This window comes from Mauremys mutica, chromosome 5 (assembly GCF_020497125.1).
Source record: "Mauremys mutica isolate MM-2020 ecotype Southern chromosome 5, ASM2049712v1, whole genome shotgun sequence".
NCBI classification, from domain to species: Eukaryota; Metazoa; Chordata; order Testudines; family Geoemydidae; genus Mauremys; species Mauremys mutica.
Genome location: NC_059076.1, coordinates 96294789 through 96318459, shown reverse-complemented (window position 1 = coordinate 96318459; position 23671 = coordinate 96294789). Strand labels below are relative to the sequence as shown.

General features: G+C 40.0%; 1 protein-coding gene across 2 annotated transcripts in view; it reads right to left on the bottom strand.

The window, feature by feature from the left end:
- Positions 1-23434, bottom strand: part of GABRA2 (gamma-aminobutyric acid type A receptor subunit alpha2) — a 70638-nt gene extending 47204 nt beyond the window's left edge. Inside the window, exons 1-3 of one of the 2 annotated variants that reach the window (XM_045018866.1) lie at positions 23237-23434; positions 21914-22002; positions 18770-18885 (exon numbers count right to left, since the gene is read on the bottom strand). In XM_045018866.1, the coding sequence (XP_044874801.1) occupies positions 18770-18885; positions 21914-22002; positions 23237-23245 (214 nt within the window). In that variant the 5' untranslated portion in view covers positions 23246-23434. Of the gene's footprint in view, positions 1-18769; positions 18886-21913; positions 22003-22675; positions 22789-23236 lie in introns of those variants that run through there. The other variant, XM_045018867.1, reaches the window with a different exon arrangement.
- Between the last annotated feature and the right edge of the window lie 237 nt (positions 23435-23671).

The following is a 23671-nucleotide window of genomic DNA, read 5'->3' as shown; positions in this document are numbered from 1 at the left end:
TTTCCAGTGATGCACACCGGAAAGGTGTTGGAGTCCAGAAAACCAATGAATCTGCATTGTATTATTATTATTATCTATTTCTATACAGTAGCACCTACAGTTTTATAGATTCCAGAAGGGATCATTGTGATCATCTAGTCTGACCTCCTTTATAATACAGGTCATAGAACTACCCCAAAATAATTCCTAGAGTATTAATTTGAGAAAAATATCCAGTCTTGATTTTAAAATTGCCAGTGATAGAGAATTCACCATGACTCTTAATAAATTGTTCCAATGGTTAATTATCCTCACTATTAAAAATGTGCACCTTATTTCCAGTTTGAATTTGTCTAGCTCCAACTTCCAGCCACTGGCGTGTGTTATACTTTATTCTGCTAGATTGAAGAGCCCATTATCAAATATTTGTTCCCCTTGTAGATACTTAAACTGTTATCTAGTCACCCTCTAACCTTGTTATGATCCACTTCCACTGAGTTTTCCCTTGGGGAATTCCAAACAACATTCCCCAATCAGCAAGGAGGGACGACACCCAGACTGGCACAGCAGCGTGACATCATTTTTTAAACAGACTTCCCTTTGCATGATGCTGAAATATGATAGTTCTGTAAGGGCTTCCATGTCAAAATACAATGAAGAGCCTTAGGTCACATCCCAAGGCAACTCACCCAGTTCATAGAGAGTCTAAAGTATAAATGCATTGCACCTCCACTAACTGGGCTGGAGACGTAGACTGACACGTCCAAGGGAATGACACACTACTAACAAGAACTAGAGATCCTGACCTGAGTTTACTCCTGGCTTTGCATGGGATAGATAATGCTGTTGTTCTATTGTTAAGTGTAGTGCTTATTCCAGAGGACTACTCTGACCCTCCTAGGGGCAAGGTTGGTGTTTGAGCAGAGGTATGTGGCTGGGACGTGGGATTCTTGTTCCAACCCTGGGAATCCCCCACGTGACAATTTATCTTAGCAAAGAGAAGATTAAAGGGTGGCTTAATTACTGTGTGTAAAAACCTACATGGGGAATAAATATTTGATAATGGGCTCTTCAGTCAAGGAGACAAGGGTATAACACAAACCAATGGCTGGAAGTTGAAGCTAGACAAATTCTAAGTGGAAATAAGCCATAAATTGTTATCAATGAGGATAATTAACCACTGGAACATTTAACTAAGGGTCATGGTGGATTCTCCATCACTGGCAATTTTTAAATTTAAGATTGGATTTTTTTTCCCTAAAAGATCTTCTCTAGGAATTATTTAGGGAAAGTTCTATAGCCTGTGTTATACAGGAGGTCAGGTTAGATGGTGCCTTCTGGCTTTGGTATCTATGGATCGATGAATCTATGACAAACTTGACATAAATAGAGACCCTTCACTTAAACTTTTCTATTTTGTTCTTGTTAACCATCATAGAGATATACTTTGCAATCCTATTTACTGTAATGAAATAAACTTAACTTATAGCTGGTCCAGTAGAGACCACCCTGGCTTAACCAGGAGATCTTTAATATTTGAAATACAAAAAAGAGAGAGCCCTACAAAAAAGTGGAAACCAGGTCAAATTACAAAGGATTAATATAAACCAACACCACAAGCAAATAGGACAAAATTAGAAAGACCAAGGCACAAAATGAGATTAAACTAGCTAGAGACATAAAGCTAACAAGAAAATATTCTACAAACGCATTAGAAGCAAGAGGAAGACCAAAAGAAAGGGTGGGCCCGTTACTTAATGGGTGGTGGGGGGAGATGAAACAACAACAGAAAATGCGAAAATGGCAGAAGTGCTAAACAACTTTTTTTGTTTCAGTTTTCACCAAAGTTTGATAGAAATTGGATATCTAATATAATGAACACCAGTGAAAATGAGGTCGGATCTGAGGCTAAAATAGGGAAAGACCAAAAAAAAAAATTACTTAGACAAATTAGATGTCTTCAAGTGGCCAGGGCCTGATGAAATACATTCTAGAATACTCACAGAGCTGACTGAGGAGATATCTGAGCCATTAGCGATCATCTTCTAAAAGTCATGGAAGATGATAGAGATTCTAGCGAATTGGAAAAGGGTAAATATAGGGCCAATCTATAAAAAGTGGAATAAGGACAACCTGGGGAATTACAAACCAATCAGCTAAACTTCACTACCCAGAAAGATAATGGAGTAAATAATTAAGCAATCAATTTACAAACACGTAGAAGATAATAAGGTCACAAGTAACAGTCAGCATAGATTTCTCAAGAACAAATCATGTCAAACTAACCTAATAGCTCTCTTTGACAGGGTAACAAACATTGTGGATGGGGGTGGGGAAGGTAAGTGGTAGATGTGGTATATTTTTATTTTAATATGGCTTTTTATACTGTCTTGCATGACCTTCTCATAAACATTGGGAAATATAACTACTAGCAGCCCTTTATGTTGGCTGGATTGGACTCACTTGCTCTAATCCAGGGGTGCTGAGCCCCATCTATCCATAGGGACCAGTTACCCTGAGGCACTTCCTTGTGCTGCAGGTCATAACGTAGGGAAATACAACCTAGTTGGAGCTACAGTAAGGTGGGTGCATAACTGTCTGGAAAACCATTCCCAGAGAGTAGTTATCAGTGATTCATAGTCAAGATAGAAGAGCATATTGAGTGGGGTCCTGCAGGGATCAGTTCTGGGTCTGGCTCTATACAATATCTTCATCAAGGATTTAAATAATGGCATAGAAAGTACACTTATAAAGTTTGTGGATGATACCAAGCTGGGAGGGGTTGCAAGTACTTTGGAGAATAGGATTAAAATTCAAAGTGATCTGGCCAAACTGGAGAAATGGTCTGAAGTAAATAGGATGAAAGTCAATAAGGACAAATGCAAGTCACATTGTATCACAAACTAAATATGAGTCAACAGTGTAACACTGTTGCAAAAAAAAAAAAAAAACCAACAAATTTAATTCTGGAATGAATTAGCAGGAGTGTTGTAAGCAAGACACCAGAAGTAATTCTTCTGCTCTACTCAGTGCTGATTAGGCCTCAATTGGAATCCAATTCCAGGCACCACATTTCAAGAAAGATGTGGATAAATTGGAGAAAGTCCAGAGAAGGGCAACAAAAATGATTGATGGTCTAGAAAACACGACCTATGAGGGAAGATTGAAAAAAAAATGGTTTGTTTAGTCTGCAAAAGAGAAGACTGATGGGGGACAGGATAACAGTTTTCAAGTACATAAAAGGTTACAAGAAGGAGGGAGAAAAACTGTTCTTGCTAACCTCTGAGGATAGGACAAGAAGCAATGGCTTAAATTGCAACAAGGGAGGTTTAGATCAGACATTAGGAAAAACTTCCTAACTGTCGGGGGAGTTAAGCACTGGAATAAATTGCCTAGGGAGGCTGTGGAATCTGGGTCATTGGAGGTTTTTAAGAACAGGTTAGACACACTGTCAAGGATTGTGCAGGTAATTCTTAGTCCTGCCTTGAGTGCAGGGACAGGACAAGATGACCTCTCGAGGTCCCATTCAGTTCTACAGTTCTGTGATTCTATGACTTGAAGATAAAACTAATTCTCTCTCCATAAAGCTAGCTTTTGACTAAAACAGAAATGGATTAGTTAAAAGAAAGATAAAACACTCCTCACAAATTCATAATAAAATCCAGGCATCTTACCCACCCACATGCTGCAAAAACCAAACAAAAAATGCCCCCAAAACAGGCAATATCCAGTTTCATATAAAAATCTTGCTCTAAAATGATAATTAAAGAACATAAAGCTTAACTGTTGAGTTGGGTCCTGTTCTGCTTGTTTCTTTTCAGTCTGAGGTTATGTAAAAAAAGTGAACTGGAGATTTAAAATTGGAAGCTGAAAGGAGATTAGCGTTTGGCTCTAAAATGTCTGATTGTACTGAGGGCAGGTCTACACTAAGGGCGGGGGTCGAACTAGGGTACGCAAGTTCAGCTACGTGAATAGCGTAGCTGAACTCGAAGTACCCTAGTTCGAACTACTTACCCGTCCAGACGCCGCGGGATCGAAGTCCGCGGCTCCAAGGTCGACTCCGCCACCGCCTTTTGCAGTGGTGGAGTACCGGAGTCGACCGCGGCGCTTCCGGAGTTCGAACTATCGCGTCTAGATCAGACGCGATAGTTCGAACTCCGAGAAGTCGAACTCACCGCGTCGACCCGGACGGTAAGTGTAGACTAGCCCTAAGATAGTCCGACTGTCACAAGACTGAGGTAAAGCTTAGTTATCAGGTGTGAAAAAAGGTGTTTGACAGCGAGCCAAAACTGTGTCAACCAAACTAAAAAGCAAACCTTTTGGCATTCAGCCTCATCCACTGAGCCATTATAGCTTCCCCCAGGATCTAAAGAGCTTGCACATAATAACCAGATCCGAGTTATTAATGGGGCTATTGCCATGTTCAGATCAATGGGGTGGGCATGATGGAAAGCGAAAAAGGGCTGAAAAGCCCAAGGGCTTGCATCATTGTACAAAATATGACAGAGTGTTCTGGGGTGAGTCTTGGGGTGGGAAGATGGAAGTCTCTGGTGAGAGAGAGGTCAGGAGGGATTGACATGGGCCAGTTTGAATCAATGCTGTTTGACTGGCAAAAAAAAAAAAAAAAAAAAGGAAACAAAATATCCGGTCCCATCCTGGTATGCAGTAGTCTGTCCCAGAATGTTAGAGGTGCAAGGTAGGTGAGGTAATATATTTTATTGGACCAACTTCTGTTGGTGAGACAGACAAGTTTTCAAGCACACCACTCTTCAGGTGTGGGAAACGTAGTCAGTGTCCAGCTAAATACAAGGTGGAACAGATTGTATTTAGCTGTGACAATCAGAGTATAGTTCCCAGATCCGAAGGAGAGCTCTGTGTAAGCTCTGAAGCTTGTCCCTCTCACCAACAGAAGTTGGTTCAATAAAAGATTTTACCTCACCCACCTTGCCTGTCATTGCCATCCTGGAGTGTTTTCCTCCTACTCTTTTCAGGGGTAGTTGGAATGGTACCATAATACACATGCAGGACAAAGTGGTTTATTCATTGGAAACACACCAGGTCAGCATTTCAGGTTAGAAATTAATATGCAAAAGGCTTATCTGATTTTTTTTTTAAATGCTTGAGTTTGGCAACCTTAATTTGTTTGCCAGTCAGGAGCACTCTTGTCAGTCTCTGCAGCAGTATCTCTTTGAGCACACTCCTGGTTTAACATCTCAGTGGCCTGTGCAAGGATATAGTGTTCCCTGATCAGCAAATATGGATCTTTGCACCTCAGGACACAGTCTGCTTCTGTTGTTTCCACCACTTCCCCCTCCCTCCAAAGAAGCAAAATCATATTAAAAAGGTATTTAAATAAGCATAACATTTTGCTACAAAATAATGAAATTGTCCCATCAGACATTGCTTTCCTTATCTTTCTGAAGGGCTGTGGGTGCCTGTTTCTTAACCTAACTGTGAAATATATCTCAGGGAAAGAGTGCTATGTTTGCATGTTCCTCCTGAATTATTACTGGACTTAAGGATGCACATAAATTCTTCTGGACTCATCAGTATAATTAGCCCTACAAACAGAAGCAGTACCCAGAAATGCGTTTTCCCCATCTTCATAAGCCTAATGCCTCTTCCTTTCAGGTGCAGACCAAATCATCTTCACCACCTCCTTCACTTCACCTCTTATTTATTTTAAGAATAAAATTGTCAGATGCATAAAAAAAACAAACTGTTGAGCAATAGTCAACATGGTTTCTATAAAGGGAAATCGTGTCTTACTAATCTATTAGAGTTCTTTGAAGGGGTCAACAAACATGTGGACAAGGGGGATCCAGTGGACATAGTATATTTAGATTTCCAGAAAGCCTTTGACAAGGTCCCTCACCAAAGGCTCTTATGTAAATTAAGCTGTCATGGGATAAAAAGGAAGGTCCTTTCACAGATTGAGAACTGGTTAAAAGACAGGGAACAAAGGGTAGGAATTAATGGTAAATTCTCAGAATAGAGAGGGGTAACTAGTGGTGTCCCCCAAGGGTCAGTCCTAGGACCAATCCTATTTAATTTATTCATAAATGATCTGGAGAAAGGGGTAAACAGTGAGGTGGAAAAGTTTGCAGATGATACTAAACTGCTCAGGATAGTTAAGACCAAAGCAGACTGTGAAGAACTTCAAAAAGATCTCACAAAACTAAGTGATTGGGCAACAAAATGGCAAATGAAATTTCATGTGGATAAATGTAAAGTAATGCACATTGGAAAAAATAACCCCAATTATACATACAATATGATGGGGGCTAGTTTAGCTACAACTAATCAGGAAAAAGATCTTGGTGTCATCGTGGACAGTTCTCTGAAGATGTCCACGCAGTGTGCAGAGGCGGTCAAAAAAGCAAACAGGATGTTAGGAATCATTAAAAAGGGGATAGAGAATAAGACTGAGAATATATTATTGCCCTTATATAATTCCATGGTACGCCTACATCTCGAATACTGTGTACAGATGTGGTCTCCTCACCTCAAAAAAGATATACTGGCACTAGAAAAGGTTCAGAAAAGGGCAACTAAAATGATTAGGGGTTTGGAGAGGGTCCCACATGAGGAAAGATTAAAGAGGCTAGGACTCTTCAGGTTGGAAAAGAGGAGACTAAGGGGGGATATGATAGAGGTATATAAAATCATGAGTGATGTGGAGAAAGTGGATAAGGAAAAGTTATTTACTTATTCCCATAATACAAGAACTAGGGGTCACCAAATGAAATTAATAGGCAGCAGGTTTAAAACAAATACAAGGAAGTTCTTCACGCAGCGCAGTCAACTTGTGGAACTCCTTACCTGAGGAGGTTGTGAAGGCTAGGACTATAACAGCATTTAAAAGAGAACTGGATAAATTCATGGTAGTTAAGTCCATAAATGGCTATTAGCCAGGATGGGTAAGGAATGGTGTCCCTAGCCTCTGTTTGTCAGAAGATGGAGATGGATGACAGGAGAGAGATCACTTGATCATTGCCTGTTAGGTTCACTCCCTCAGCGACACCTGGCATTGGCCACTGTCGGTAGACAGATACTGGGCTAGATGGACCTTTGGTCTGACCCGGTATGGCCGTTCTTATGTTCTTTCAGGTGCAGACCAAATCATCTTCACCTCCAGACTGGACTGAAGGAATATGATCTGAATTTCAAACAGAAGCTTCGACTAGTCCAATATGCAGTGGGCTGCCTACAAGATAACAGGCTGACAAACACACATCACACCAGCATTGGTACTCTGCACTTGCTCCCTATCCCACTCCAGATTGGCTTCAAGCTCCTGATATCTCTCTTTAAAGTCCATTACTAGGTTGCGGCCTGGTTCTCTTAGGGTATGTCTTCCCTGCAGACTTAACCTGGTCCCTCACTCAGCTGTTGCACCTAATCTCCCTCCCATCCTCACACAAGACTCTCTCACAAAATTTAGTGGTGCTTTCAACCCAGGCTAGCTACTTTCACTCAGATGGGTAAGCCACCTACTTTGCAATGAAGACACAGGCTAAATCACCCAAGTACTGATAGTCCTTCCCACATTTTGCCCCACATGCCCAGAATGACAGCCAAGGTCTCCCACAATGCACTGGGAAAGAATCAGAGTGACTCATTTTACTGCAGCACAAAGAACCATGGGTTATGCCCCCAGAAGTCCTAGTGACACACATGGTGAGTACACCACCAGGCAGGACAGAGTAACTTGGGTTTGGTTTTGCAGTGTGGCTGTTCACACTTGGATTAGGCTAACCCAGGTGCTCAGACCTAAGTGTCCACTGCCCAAGTTAACTGTGCATTGAAGGGCAATCCAAAGCCTATTGGTATCAGTGGAAAAGACTCCATCAATGGGCTTTGGATGAGGCCCTTAGAGAACACCCTTTGATCCACTATCACACATACCATCAACTGGGCTGTTGCAGTTGATGGAGTCCAGGATGAAACTCTGGGAAGCCAAAGGCCATGCTTGCTCTGTGACAAGCCCTCATATGCCACCGGAGGTCAGCATGAGCCCAAGTCTTTCTGCCTTTATGTTTCTGCGCAAGCCTTCCATGAATAAAACATCTTTAGAATGGCTGGCAGAGTCTCTCCTGGAGACAAAGTGAGAACATTCACTTATGAAAGTACTGCAAATGATGGAGATTATGGTTAAAAATGCACACACACCTTTATTTTCCATTCTTAGCTCAGTATTTTAAATACAGAAGCTACTGATACCAGAGTAGAAAAGCTAAGTGTCTTCATTAAGTATAGCTTTTGTGTCAGTGGGGCACTGACAATGTACTGCTGCAATAAGAGGCTCAAAAATATGTGTTTTATTTTAATCAGAAATGTTGTAAGAAATTACAAAGGAGAATTTCAGAAGAGGATGCCGAGGCAGAGCAATTAGAGAAGCCCCAACAAAACTAGAGATCGTTTGAACCTATCAACATGACAGCAGTTCCTATTTCATGGTAAGTGAAAGAACTAGTAAGCACAGGAAGTTAATCTTGAGCCAGAGTATTCTAATAAATACACTTGAAAAAAAAAGTTAGCATAGACTATCTGTAGTGAGCCAACTGTTGTTAATGTTAGTAACTATATTTCTGGGTCTGGAATCTATTTGACATTCACTCTCCAACAAGAATTATAAATTTTAATATTAGGGCTGTCAATCAGATTAACACAAAACAAATTATCGCATTTTTTAACAAGAGTTAATCACACACCTCTGTTTTGACCCTCTTCACTTACTGTACTTCATCGCTTGGCGGACATTGGCACAGTTCTACTGATTTTTTTCATGATCTGGAGTGATTAAATATCAGGAAAAAGTTAATGGAGGAAAGAAGCAAAAGTTCAGGTCTGAATGAGAAGTTTATTTTTTAAAAACTTCTGGATGGTTCTCTGGATTAAAAAAATGATTATTGGCAGCTACTGCAAGGCTGAGTTCCAATACCATCAAACTATTTCATGTCTGCAGTGCCACTTCATGCTTTTGCTGATGGTGGGTTATCTGTAGCACAAGAACTGGAGGCAAATGAATGTCGGCAACCACAACAGAGTGCACTTACAGAGTTTCAGGATCGCTACAAGCCCATGGATCAAAGTACTTGTATGAGGTGAATTGAAAAAAAGACTATTTCTTTTGTTTATCCTTTTTACAATGCAAATATTTGTAATAAAAAACAATACAAAGTGAGCACTGTACACTTTGTATTGTGCTGTAACTGAAGTCAATGTATTTGAAAAGGTAGAAAAATATCCTAAATATTTATAATACATTTAAATTGGTATTTTGTTGTTTAACAGTGTGATTAAAATGACGATTAATCATGACTTTTTAATCTCAGGAATAATTGTGATTTTTTAAAATCATTTGACAGCCCTTCTTACTACTCATTTTTGTACGTATTATGGATGAAATCCTGACTCTGCTAAAGTCAGCAGTAAAGCTCCTATTTGTTTCAATGGGGCCAAGATTTCACCTCGTATCTCCTTGTTTATATATAGTTCACTGTGTAGCTAAACCTTAACTGGGAGCTACTCCAATGCAGGGAGCTTTGCAGTGTCCTTGCTGAATTTTGTATAGATTTGGGTTTAGTTTGTTTGGTTTGTATTATTTGTGTTTTACAGTAGCTTTTTTTAGGGCCAAATCCTGAACTCTTTGCTCCAGCAAAACTCCCACTAAAGTTAACAGCTCAGATCCTCAGATGGACCAGAGCAATTAAGTAACCTTTACACTTCCCTGATCCCCGGGGCTGAATCCTAGCACAGGTCAGAGCAGACTCAGGCCTGCCTTCTCTTCATCCTGACACACCTCATTCATCAGGATTTCCCCAGAAATCAAAGGGGTGGGAGAAAGGATCGAGCTTCTTGCCAAATAATAGATTTGACAAAGCAAGGGGTTCAGGACTGGGTCCATATTAAAATTTAAACAAATGTTAAGAATATTTAGTTTTTTACTTAATTTAAATAGGAAAAAGTCATTATCAATAAGTCAGAAAGCAGAATTTGGACATTTGGGTAACTACATTTTTTTTGTAACCAAAGTTGAACATGTCATTCATATGTAAGTTACCGCTTTCAGTTATTTCTCCATTAATACACATTCATAGCTAAAACTTAAAAATAAAAAGAACAGCAAAGATTTAGGGCGAGATTCTGTGCTGTCCCTGTAAGCGTCAAAGCACAGACCCCACAACCCTGCATCCAAGTTACAGCATCCTCCCCAGGAGGTCTTATGAGCTGCCTGGAATCCTGGCCCCTGACACTTCTCCCACCTTCAGCATGCCCCCCAGGATGGGGTTTGCAAGGTGGGCCCTCAGGAGGCAGCCTTATGGCTGTCTTCCACTGTTTCTGCAGCACAGGAATCCTCCGCTGGCCAGATATGGGGCTTTTGGGGCTCCTTTATACTACTTCAGCACTTTTTTGTGGTGTAAACAGGCTGGAATGGGGAGGGAGGTGAAGATCTCACCCTTAACATTTAACTATGAAGCTTTTGCACATAGAAAGCACAAAGTTTAATTGTTCTTCAAAATGTTCTCTAACAAATGTGTAATATGAGTCCATCACTTTGAATTCATATGATCCAGTTTCTTAGCTTGGGAGCTCTTTGGTGCAGGGATCGTGCCTTCATGTGTATACGGAGAACACCTAGTGCATTGTGTGCACTAACAGAGAACACAATATCTTGTTTTATAAGTATAGGGTAACCAATTACCCTCTTTTCTCTTTGATTGTCCTATGATCAACAAAGGAATGAATGAGTGGGAATAAAGTATGCTACACTAGATGACAGCTTTAAAACCTTACAGAGAACAGAAGAGATAGTTAATGATGTGATGCTCTGTAGTCCAATATCACAGACTATTATATTTTCCCCCCTTCCTGCTTTAAAAACTTTCCCAGTAGTAATACTTTCCCTTTTGTCCACAAAAGGTACCTTGTGACACAGAAGCAAGCCCAAATAAAAAGACCTAGCAGCAAGAAGCTCATCATTGTGCACTTTATCAACCATGTGGACAATGGTAAGGATAAGAATGAAATTAGCATGGTATGTCCTCAGCCTGATATAGGGCTATTATCAAGACAACATTGAATCCAAGACTCTCCCCTCTCCTTTTTCACTGTCATTTACTCCCCATTATAGCCACTTACTTGTGTTTCGCCTAGAGATGTCTAATCCTTCAGTCAGGGACCCTGCAAATTGTGAAGGAACCTTAATGACCCACAGATAGTGAGGATAAAAGGGTATCTATATTGCCCATTAAACTGTCAGTCAGATGGAAACATCTAGAACACATGGTGGATGCTGTGGAAGAACCACAGACTTTTCAGCCTGTCTCTGGAGTCTTAAAGAAAAATCCAAACTCCTCCGCCGTCTCCTCCCCCTCCCCTCCAACTGTCCCCAGCTCTGCTGAAAGGCTCCGATACTAGAGGGGGTGGAAATGGATGTAGGTCTAACCACTCTATCGCCCAGCAAAAAGTGGTCTAAAGAATCTATCATCTCAGGGCAACAGAGGATGGGTGCAAGAGCAATGGATGTGTTTAGAGCCAATTGCCTCTGTTGGAGGAGACACTCAGCAACACAAGAATGACCAATTCAAATAATTCAGGATATGCAGCTCATCCATAAAAATAATTATCTATTTCCAAGAAGTCATTCTGTAAAACAGTGAGGTTCCCAGACTGTCATTATGCAGCTGAAGGGAAGAGCATTATACAGGTCAAAAAGAGCAAGAAATATTAACAGAAGTCCTATGTAGACCTGACAAGTTAACAGACTATCACAAAATTTTAAGAAAGGTGATCCTAGAGTATATATATATATATATATAAAAATTACCCTATCACAAAATTTCTACAACTTCTCCTATTTTACAGTTTATCTTGCTTTTCCTCTATAGAGAGACCCAAGAAGGAGATTAGGAATTTCTAAATGACAAGGCAGTCATTTGATCACAAAATATATTGTTTTTCTCCCACATCTTTGTGAAAGAAAACTGATCTAGGTGGGTGAAATTTTTGTTTTTGTTTTTTAAATTCAAACTAAAACCAAAAACATCTTTGGGACACACATTGTTCTACTGATGATAGTAGTCCCATGGAAACCACACAACTACCTGTGTGAATAGGCCCTTTATGTGTACACTGCCTTTGTATATTTCAATGAGAAAAGTAATCCGTATAAAAAAAGAGAACATATGTAGAAATAATATATTCAATTAAAATATATTATGCTTACATACCTTTGCTATTTGGTATTTTAGATCTACATCTGATATTTCTGATTTTAGTTATGGGTCTGAGATGTGCTATGAGATGTGATTTGTTATATTTTATATACACAAGTATTTATGATTTAATTATGCTTAGATAACTGTGTGAAAAATTTTGAATATATGTACAAGAATATAATGATTTTCAAAGGTGAAGTGTCTGAAATTTGACATGCAATGATTTTTTTCCACTAGTCATATATTTATGAGATTAATAAACAAACACTTTTACTTAGCATTTTCACATATCACCGATTGACTTGAGTGACTATAAGGCACACATCACTTTTCCTAAAGAAGTGCCAAATTCAGACCTCTGACATATGCACATAACTCTCTCTAACTTCAACAGAAATTGCACATGTGTAGCCAATGACAGAATTTGGTCCAGAGAATAGAGAATATCTTTCCTAGAACATAATAATCCAAACAGAATGCTGATTTGGGGCATATTTTACTAAAATACCTGCTTTAAGTATGCAAGTGCCTGAAACATGTGGCATGCAAGAGTAGAATTTATATGCAAGAGCTCTCTTCTGCAATGCATTATGGAACCACATGCATGATCAGGCCCTAACAACAAATCCAATTTCTTAGAAACTTGGCTTCGATAGATTTTGAAATATAAAAGAAAATATTTTGGGGAGTAAAAAACTTTCCTTTCCCTGGTGATTAACTTCATTTGTGTATCAGCCTGAAAAGATGACATTTAAAAAAAAATGCATGTGGGGATTTATCTTTGCAGTGTTGTTATAGCCATGTTTGTCTCAGGAAATTAGAAGACAAGGTGGGTGAAGCAATATCTTTTATTGAACCAACTTCTATTGACGAAAGAGAGAAGCTTTTGAACTTGCAGAGATCTTCTTCAGAAACCTGAAGCACTCTGAGTAAGCTTCAAAGCTTGTCTCTTTCACCAACAGAAGTTGGTCCAATAAAAGATATTACCTCACACACCCAGTTGCTGCAGGATTTACCTTGATATATTAAAGCTCTCCATTTCTTATAATTAAAAACAATTCGATGATTTACTATTTTAATTCAGATTCGTTGTCTGTTGTTCTGATTTAATAGGTTAGTGAATTACAAAACAACACAGCAGCTTAACTAATATATCTTCCAAAGCTGCTTTTGAGACTGACTCATCATTTGAATCCATTAATGTCAGAATGAAAAAAAACTGCATAGACCATCATGATCCAACTGATCATGTTAAGTGTTTCATTTTGAAGTTTTGAGCTGGGTTTTTGAAAATACTATCATCCTTAATTTGTCACCTGTTTAACCCACTGACCAATGTACGGTATCCCCTTTTCAGTCCCTCTGTTGTGCCTAATCACTTAGCATCATTTATAGACCTAAATGATCGATTTAACAAACCACCTGTATGGGTATGCCAATAATACGATGAACTGTCTCTTCATCTATGCTCCTGATTGGGATCTTTGAGTGCTACCATAGTATATATAATCAATTACAATAACTAAAACACACAAAATGTTGTTGTGAAACATTTAAAGTTACTACACACAACATAACTGACACTTAAACTGGCCTTCTGCACACACCCTATTATCAAACTACATCCACCCCACAAGCTGTAAATATTGAGTGCAGTAGTTCAGTGTTGGGAGGGGATAGTTTGGTAAAGAGGGTGATGAAATGATGGCATCCCTCTTAGATAGCATCACTGGTATGCAATCAGGAGCTTTACCAGAAGCACCAGATCTGCCACAGAATACCACTAGTACCAACAGCATTATACTGGCATGAATGGAAGATGAGTGCCTAGGCTGTTCTGGGGGTGGGGTGGAATCCATCCTCTCATGTCCAGCCAGAAAGCCTCTCTGAGATTTTTCTGCTTACCCAATCCCATGACAGATTGATTGATTTGTCTAATGAAATCTAACAAACAAACAAAAACCCCACAAACACAAACACCCTAAAACCTACCACAACAATGAACTCCATTGCATATGCTTCTTCCCCCTTGGGGGAGGATGAGAGAACAAACACATGACAGATGTTAGTCACGTTGCTTAGCACATTACTGGAAGGCACTCATATGCTAGAGTAATTAGTGCAGTATAAGAAAATAAATAGAACAGAACAGAATAGAATGCAGTATCTGAGAGATGGTATATGGGAAGAGGCAAAGGCAACAACGGAATTGGTGGTCAGGACAGTGAGAGATTACAGTGAGATGTAATTGGGGTCAAAGCCAAAGATGGAGTTGGTGGGGGGCTGACCAGCATTGGGAAACAATGGGAGTTTTCAGATGAAGTGGAGCGAATGCTGGAATTTTGTGTGAGAGGGGGATATTTTCTGGAAGGTTAGCAGATGATGTGGAGTTTTGGGAAAAGACTGATTTTTGTTAAGAGGGGAGAGAGGAAACTACAAAGGGGAAGAGAGAGAATTTGCCTCAAAGATCCTTGTGAAGGGGGAGGTTTGAGGGTGTTTGTTTTGGGCCTGTGGGACGTGCAGAAGGGCAAGGCTTGTTGTTGGGGGTTTTTTTTGTTTTGTTTTTATTCTTCAACGAAGCTACCAAAGACGTTACAAGGTGTTAATATCCCCTTCTTCAAACGCCACTGGATCCCCAGTGACGCTACTGACTTGTTACACCTATCTTTAGTATTGCATAGTATCCCTTATGGGAATGAGTCTGTGAAGTATTGTACATCCCCTGAAAGATGCTGAACACTCTCATTGACTTCACTGGGAACTAAGGGCACTCAACACTTCGTAGGATCCCATGCTAGTGTGGGAATTCGACAAAATACATTGCTTGGTCCACTTTTCACCTGCCAGTGTAGCCTTGGCTTCTTCACAATAATACCAAGTCCTAGGCAAGGACTATCCAAGAGAGCGAAGTTATCTGCTCTCTAGACTTTCCCAGCCCTCTCAACTTCACCCCAGTTCTTCCATCTTGTCATCAGTATACTAATGATGAATGATTTTCTACTTCCTTCAGATAGTTTCATCTTTTCACTTAAATATATATTCTTGGTTAACATTGTATTTAAGGACTGAAGTTGTCAAATGTATTATACTTTCACCTATCACAGATTAAAATTAAAATCTGCAGCTATCTTCTGCTCCCCCCACTGTAAATCAGCACTGATTATGCTGAAAGTCAACAGAACTGTCCCAGACTAAAATTAGTCCTAGTGAAAAAATAAATAAATCCTGCTGTGATGTTGCACTCCATACATTTTATGGAAATATGCTTATGAGTATGAATATGACATAACTGGAATATGTTTTATGCAAAAGGTCACATACTTTAGAAGAGGTCTCTGACTTTTAAAGCGGTCTTCTGCTTCTAGGTAGTGCCTAGGTATGAAATCTTTAGAAGAGGTACTCTGGCCCACTTCTAACACTGCAACCAAGGAGTGTCAGGCAAAACTGGAGAGGGGGTATAAAGTGGCTTTAATCCACCATTCTGCAGGCTCAATCCAAGGGCTACTCCATGACAGTTTGGTCCATAGGAATGAGTTTAGAATAGCCTGAGTGCTGCCTTAACTTCTGCCTGCTGCCTATAGGCCCAAGAGGCATTGCACTGCCCCGTTGCCCATGGCTGCACCCTTTTTGTTGGCTGAAGGGAGGTGCTGTATAAGTCTCCACAGTGGTTGTGCACCCAACTTGAGGACACCTGCTGTTAGGATGGGCCTCCAGTGACCAATACTATTAGTTTTACAACAGCTTTGCACCAACAATACAACACAAAGCTTCCTTAACACTCTGGATAGTATAAACTTCAGAACTGAAACATATGCACTCAATTTAAAAAAAAAAAATCAAGCCATGTAGCATACACACACACCTAATTTCTCAATAAGCTTGATATTTGGAGTTTCTGAACTTATCACAAAATTTAGGAACAGGAGTACAAACAGACTCTCACTCAGCTAGAGATTACACAAACCCTTTAACAGAATGTACAGTTATTAGAAAAGTTTTCTTGTATTGCATTTTATTTTTCAATAATCAGCTAAAACATTTAGTGCTAAACTAACACTACCTGTTTCAATATTAAGCACGAAGGTATTATTTTTTATTAAACTCCACAATTCCCTAAGTATAGGGGAGAAAATTTAGCTAAGTGACACTTCTGGAAATGCATCAGATAAACAATTGGTGCATTGGATTTTCCTTTCAAAAGGCTTCAAAGGAATCCATGTCAGGTGTTTGATAGTAATGTCTTAGTATAAATTAAGCCAGGTTCTGATCTGAGTTATACTAATGTTAATAGAGTAATAATCTAATCAAATCAAATCTGTTATGCCCAAGTAAATGCTCTAATGACTTCAGTTGAGTTGCTTCAGATTCAGCCAGTTATCTGAGACCAGAATCTAGTCCAAGTAACTCAAATAATGACATATATACCAAGATTAACATCCAGGTAAGATTAAAATGCAGTAGTCTACATGAAGACACAATTAGAACCTACCAACATCTACCAAGCATGAAAACTTCAGTAACCAATGTTTTCAAATTCTCACCATAGGTAACCATTATAAGAAAGAAAAAGAAAGAGAGAAGGCTATACAATTTTTGTAATATTCTGTAGAAATAAAATACTATCTCTAAAAAGTCTATGTAGAATATATAATATCCAGGACCAGGCTTTTGATGTGTAACTGAATTAAACTGATGTTCTATTAAATTACCAATATTCTTGCACATTATCACATATCATGAATCATTACTGGTTCAATATGCATGATTCACTTTCATTTCACACATGTTCTGCACTGGTTGATGGCATGTATGTCAATGCTGAACAGATGTTTCTCTCTTTATTTTCATGCTCACCAAACATGTATTAATTACCTAGGAGGCTTAGGGATTTTCTTTTTAAATATATTTATATGGACTTATTTTCAAAATTTAAAAATCCATTAGAAAGATAAAAATAGAGTTTGCATCCTTTAAAGTCACGCTTTCAACGTTTAATTCCAATTTTCTCAATTTAAAGATCCATATGCAAAGCAACTGCAGACTGTTTTTATTAATTAGCACGTTCCTCTTTGTAAACAGGCTGAGAATTTTTCCATTACTTTTGCAATAAAAAGGTTTTTTTAAATAACTACAAATTAAATTCAATTTTCTGACAAGTTATTTCTGCATATCATCTGCATGGCAGTCTGTTCTTACTACATCAAAATGGTTACAAAAGGACCAATAATTCTGCAAAGAAATAGTATCTCCTTGCAATCAATCACTATACATGTACATAAATCCAATTATTGTACTGTATGTCTCCTTTTATGAATTATCTACATATAAAGCCCTTTAAAATATTAAATAATCTATTTGCAAATATCTACTGAAAGGAGGCCAGGACTGGAAATAAAAAGGGATTCCATGTCAGGATTAATGTGTAATGAGAGAGCTATACATAGCTTGTGCCACTTTATGCTGGTCATACGCTAGCCAAGGCTTTCCAAACTGGAACAGCAAGGGAGCTACCGGTCCACTGATTTCAAGGAGAGCTGAAGCAGGCCCTTGCTTAGGGCCTGATTCCAAAGAAATGAATGGCAACAGAAGCAGGCTGTCAGGAAATTTGTCATTGCCCACACTAAGCATGGCTTTAGCCAGTTGTAACAGTTTCACACTTCAGCACTGTACCTACCAAAATTTCAAACAAAACAAAAACAGACAGAACCACAAAATATCAAAAGCAAGATATTTCATCATTCTTTAGTGCTCCATGGTGTATCAGTGTGTGCCATCACTGTAGCCAAAACAAATTCTTTATATTTGCCACTCAGATAATTTTCTCCATTGGAATATAGTTTTAAAATTAAAATGCAAATAAGATAAACTGACATTTTGAAAACCACGTACAACCAGGACACAACAGACCCCTGACTTCTCCCTCCAATCTTTCTATTATTTGGGCACTAGCAAAATAAGAAATAGGGGAAGGATGCCTAGCATCATGATCTTTAAAGGCCAAATCCTGGCCCAATGAAGTCAATGACAATATTCCCATTGACTTCAACAGGGTGAGAATTTAGCCTGAAACAAGTGTTACACAAACACTGTGTGCGTGCACGTGTGCATTGACACCAATATTCTGTGAATACATGTATGTATTCATATACTCATTCAATTCCAAAGGATCCTTGTTCACCCAAATTTCCCATGGATGTGCAAAGGAATGATCAGACCTATATGCACCTTCGAGATCTCACAGTAAAAGCGAATAATGCCGAAGGAGTTCTATCTATATGGAAGAAGACTGTTTTCACATCCTATTTCAGTTTTCTAATCACCAGACTTTTTTTTGTTTTAAAAAACAAATGGCTGCTACTAGTTAAGAGATTTTATTTCCATTATACTTTTATTGTTCCATTAATTTTTGTCAAACAGGTAAATATGGATTCATAAATGATTTAGCAGCAATATGTAATCAAATCACTGGGAAAAAGTTCCTAAGGGAAATATATATTTATTTAAACAACAAATGATGCAATATAGAATTTGATTTTATATGTTTTTAAGTTTTAATGATTTGTTACCTCCTAATCCAGGTCTAAGACGATTATCATAACCATCCAGAAGTCGGTCTAGTATTCTTGTAAAGATGGTGATGTTATTCTTAGCTTCATCTTCTAGGGAGTCAGCCAGCACTGATCTACAAACCAAAATATATGTTTATGTACATTCAGTATGCAAGTAATGTTATCATTTAGCTTTGAATGGGTCAGTTGTTGCTCTCTAATCATCTACATTATCCTAATGATGCCACCTTTTCCTTATAAAAATGTACATTCAGGAGTATTCTGAAACATGAAAAATATGTACTGTGTAGTGTAAGTGTATACGCATACACTATTTATATATTAAACAATGGCTTGGAAAAATATGATTCTAAGAAACGCAGTTTTAAATTCTCAAGCACTTCATTTTCTAACAGCCTCTATTTTCAGCATATATTAAAATACAGTAAATATTGCTTCTTAAGAGCTCAATTAAAAATATGGCTGTTCAGGTACAGAACCCCCCCAAAACACCATATGCGTCCACGCCTCATTACTCAGGCTACGTCTACACTACCCGCCGTATCGGCGGGTAGCGATCGATTTTTCAGGGATCGATATATCGCGTCTCATCTAGACGCGATATATCGATCCCCGAACGCGCTTATATCGATTCCGGAACTCCACCACCGTGAACGGCGGTGGTGGCGTCGATATGGAGAGCCCCGGAGATCGATCCCGCGCCGTGAGGACGGGTAAGTTATCGATATAAGATACTTCGACTTCAGCGACGTTATTCACGTAGCTGAAGTTGCGTATCTTATATCGATTTTTCCCCTTAGTGTAGACCAGCCCTCATGGATTGGTGTCCTTAGTTCCAACAAAAACTATCTCCTTGGAGTTGCTGGCCTACTCCCTCACTCCCGGCACACATTATCTCTCGAACAGATACTTTGGTTATGCCTCCACCCAATGGCATATAACGTACATGAGCAGAAGTACTGACATAAGGGAAAACTCCACTGATCATGCTCAGGGAGTCCTCTGATGCCAGTACATAGGTGGGTGGGCACAATGAGGCTGACAGCAGCAAGCAAGCTGGGTGAGAACTGTGAACAGTCCAAGAGCTGTAGTGGATTTGAAATGGTATTTAGAAACAATTTTCGTCTTTCAAAAGACAAGAGTATTTCCTTATGTTTTGCCAGATCCAATCACATCTTATAAAAGTTGGGGTGAAACTACAAATTAACCTATCAAGGAGAGTGTGCGGACCATCTAAATGTGTCTGACTTCCTTGTTGAAGAATGAGACCTAATTCTCTTTTCTCGGAAAACAGCAATAAATCCAATGAAATATGATTCTGCTGTCCAGTCAAGAATGGTGCTGAACATATCACCTTGGTGTGGAAACCCAAACCATGGCGTTTTATACCTTTAGTTGTTTCTCCTATATAGAGCCTTCATATTGAAATGTTCTTGTGTAACCAAATTTTAAGCATCATTTATGTGAAATAAATGATATCAGACCATCTTTATTTAATATCAGGGTACAGCATTAGGGCAGTAAAACAGCATGTTAGATGCATTAGCAATTTTTTTCTTCAAAAACCTGCAGGTATTTTTATCGTTCAGATTTCTGATTTTTTGTGCATGCTTATTTTCTACAACTGCAGTGTTGACCAAGGAATTTTGACTGAACAATTTGTACTATGTAAAATTAACATATTTTGTCTGATCTACAGCAAAAGAGATCAGGTGACATCTTTAAATTTATGACAAAACCACCTAAAAATTAACAAAGAAAGGATTTTCCTTTCACCCTACAATTAAACATCATTGAAGAAGTATTTAAATGTAAATTATTGCAGTCTGTGGTTTCCAAGATACTACCCTTATAATCAAGCATAATCAGTTTAATTTACAAACCAAAATATCAAGATGTCACATGTAAAATAAAATTAAAAGCTTGGTGTGGAAATTAAAACTATTGCTGTTTTTTCTTCACCTATACTTCAATAGTATGAATATCTGCCTTTTATATTACTCTTCAAAAATGATTCTCTTTTTATAAGTCAAGATGTGACTGAAAAACCCAGTTTATATAGTTCTAGCCTGTTAGGATGTAATCCTACAAATTTTATTCACATGAAAGTCCTTAATTAAGCAAACTATCTTTTTTATATCAATGGGATTACTTATGTGAGTAAGGGCTACAGGATTTGGCTCATTGTGACTTAACTAATACTGCACCATGTTTGGGTGCAAAGTATGATAGACGACCTATTTTTAAAAATTAGGTAACTCTGGTCACTGAGAGATAACCACCAGGTAATTGTACCAGACCAAAATAAATGAAGGGATTTTCAGCCACATGAGGCCCCTATCATTTTGAAAATCATTACCCAAAAAACCTACTGCAGTCACAATTGAAACAAGTAAAATGAAGTTACAGACTACAATTAATTGCATGTTTAGGGAGCACAGGCAACACTAAACTAATTATGTTTAAAATTACTTTTCTGTATGTTGTCACTTTAGAAATGGAGATCTCTAAACAACATCATGAAAAATTGATTAATCAGTTAGGCTATTCTTTTATTATATGGGACTGTGAAGTTGTATGCTATCTCCACCTAGAGGTTTAAAGCTTAAATATCATTTCTGGGGTCTGTTGTGTTGACCAAAAAAATAAAATAATAATAATAAAAAAAATAGACAAGCCCGTACTCAAAAATGCCAACGTTATTTTAGAAATTGTAGTTGGCTATTTGACTTCACAACAAACTATTACTTTGGTTGCACTGTTGTTCTATGTGATTAGTTTATGACGTAAACTGGCAGTGACATACTGATTCCAATACATCTCTTACCAGCTCAGAATGTTACAAAGAAAATATTTAAGGGTGTATCTTTTGTCTTTCAAATGGTTGAATTAAAAACGTCAAGTCATCCTTGTACCAAATTGTTTAAGATGAGTAATTAACTTTACGTTGTCCCCAGAGCTCGTTCTGTCAGTGCACCTGATCTAGAATCTGCCAAATATTGTAGTAAAACAACTAACCAAGACTTTTTATGAAATATTACCCCCTGCTAGCTTTTATCACCCCTTATAGGAAAGGACTAGGAGCAGATCAAAACACAATATGCGTTTCTGTTGAACAGCAATAAGAAACGTTGTGCTCACCTTGTTGGCACCCCCACCAACAAAACGAGAAGAACCAACGGCATCTTGTAGCGCATCAGTTTCCTCTTCATAGCTGCTCTTTGCAAAACCTAACCATGCAAGAAAAATACAAACCCACTCAGAGCTAAAGTGAGTCTCCACCAAGCAAGGCTTTCAACTTAACCAAAGGAAAAATACATGTCACTTCAGTGGAGATGAGAAAATATTGGATTCCTGCAGCACTTTCCCCTACTAGCAACTTACAGCTCCATCTTTTGCAAGGATCCTCCTTTGTATAAGCATGTAATGCATAATCAAAAGTGGCGTGAGCAAATGCATCAGATGCTTCTTTTTTCTGTAATATGAACGCCCCGACAAGACCAAACAAATAATCAGTTCTTAATCATTCCTCGGTTCATAACAATACCCCACAACCCACTCTCACCCCAAAATAATCATCATGCCCATTTGCAGAGGTTCAGTGGCATGACTGTGAACCAACCGGTGCAGCTGTTGCCAAACGCTGAACATGTTGGACAGCCGTTAAAAAAAATAACAATAATGGCCATAGACTCGCATCAAAAAGGGGAAACCACAGTGCAGTGTAAAGTTGCAGAATACAAGCTTAGCTAATGCAACGTCGGGTGCTTGTCTTGTCTGAGGCTAAGGGAGGGGGCAATGTCGGAGCTCCCCCCCTTGTCCATCTCCCCCCGAAGACACACAGACTTTCCGGGGGTGGGGGCATGCCCAGCACCGCAAGGAGAGAGGCGATGGGGTCCCTACCTGGGAGCAGCAGTAGGAGGCGCTCCGAGAAGGGGTGGGCGAGGGGGAGTCCCCCCGTGCGCTAGTCTCCAGAGAGAAGGATGTTGAAGATGGGGAAACTTGGAGCCGAGCAGCCAGACTGCAGCGGCGCTGCGAAGAGGAGCCGCTCCGGAGTGCTATGTGCGCGAGGAGGAGCAGCGCGAGGCTGCTGGGCGGGGGGCGGCAGGAGGAGGAGAGCGTGCGCGCGCGCGCGCGCAGACAGCTGGCGCGCGCTCCCCTCCCCCGGCCGGAGGAGTGGGAGGTGGAATCGCAGAGCTCGCCTCTCCGCCGGCCGGCGCGAGCGCTGGGAGCCCGCGCGCTGCCGCAGCGGAGGCTCCCGCGCGCCCGGCAGCCCACCTCGGGCAGGGGAGGCGCTTGCCCAGGGTTCCCCTACACACACACAGGGCGCAGCGAGTGCTTTGCTCCGCTGCCCTGCAGCGCCAGGCACCCCACCCAGCGCGGGCACTTCCGAGGAGTGGCAGGGAGCGCCCAGAAGCAAAGCCCAACCTCCCTGCCCCCCTTCGCAGCAGCCGCAGACCTCACCGGGGACATAGCACGGGCCCGCTACGGGCCCCCTCCCCCCAGCGAGCCTCTCGGGGCAGGGCAGCAGCAGCCCCGTGGGAGTCCGATTGTCCCTTGCAGCTGCCCGCCTCCGGGCATCCCTCTCGCTGATCTGTCCGGACAGGCCACCGCTATCGTCCCTGCCACCAGCTCGCACCCCAGCCCAACGTGTTCAAAGAAGTTTGCACTGAAAGGGAGAGAGGAGCTGAAATGTGACTTGTGCGGCTGCTGCACCAGCCCAGCAGCAGCGAGAGCGACTGAGGCAAAATAGAGTGGGGAGAAGGGTGGGGTTGTTTCCTTATTTAGCCTTTCACTTTGTCAGCGCCATGTGCATTGAAGAGCATGTTATGTAGAGCTCAGCTGCAAAGCCCCCTCCACCCTCTTCTATGGGGTTGTGTTTGATCTTCCTTGTTAGTA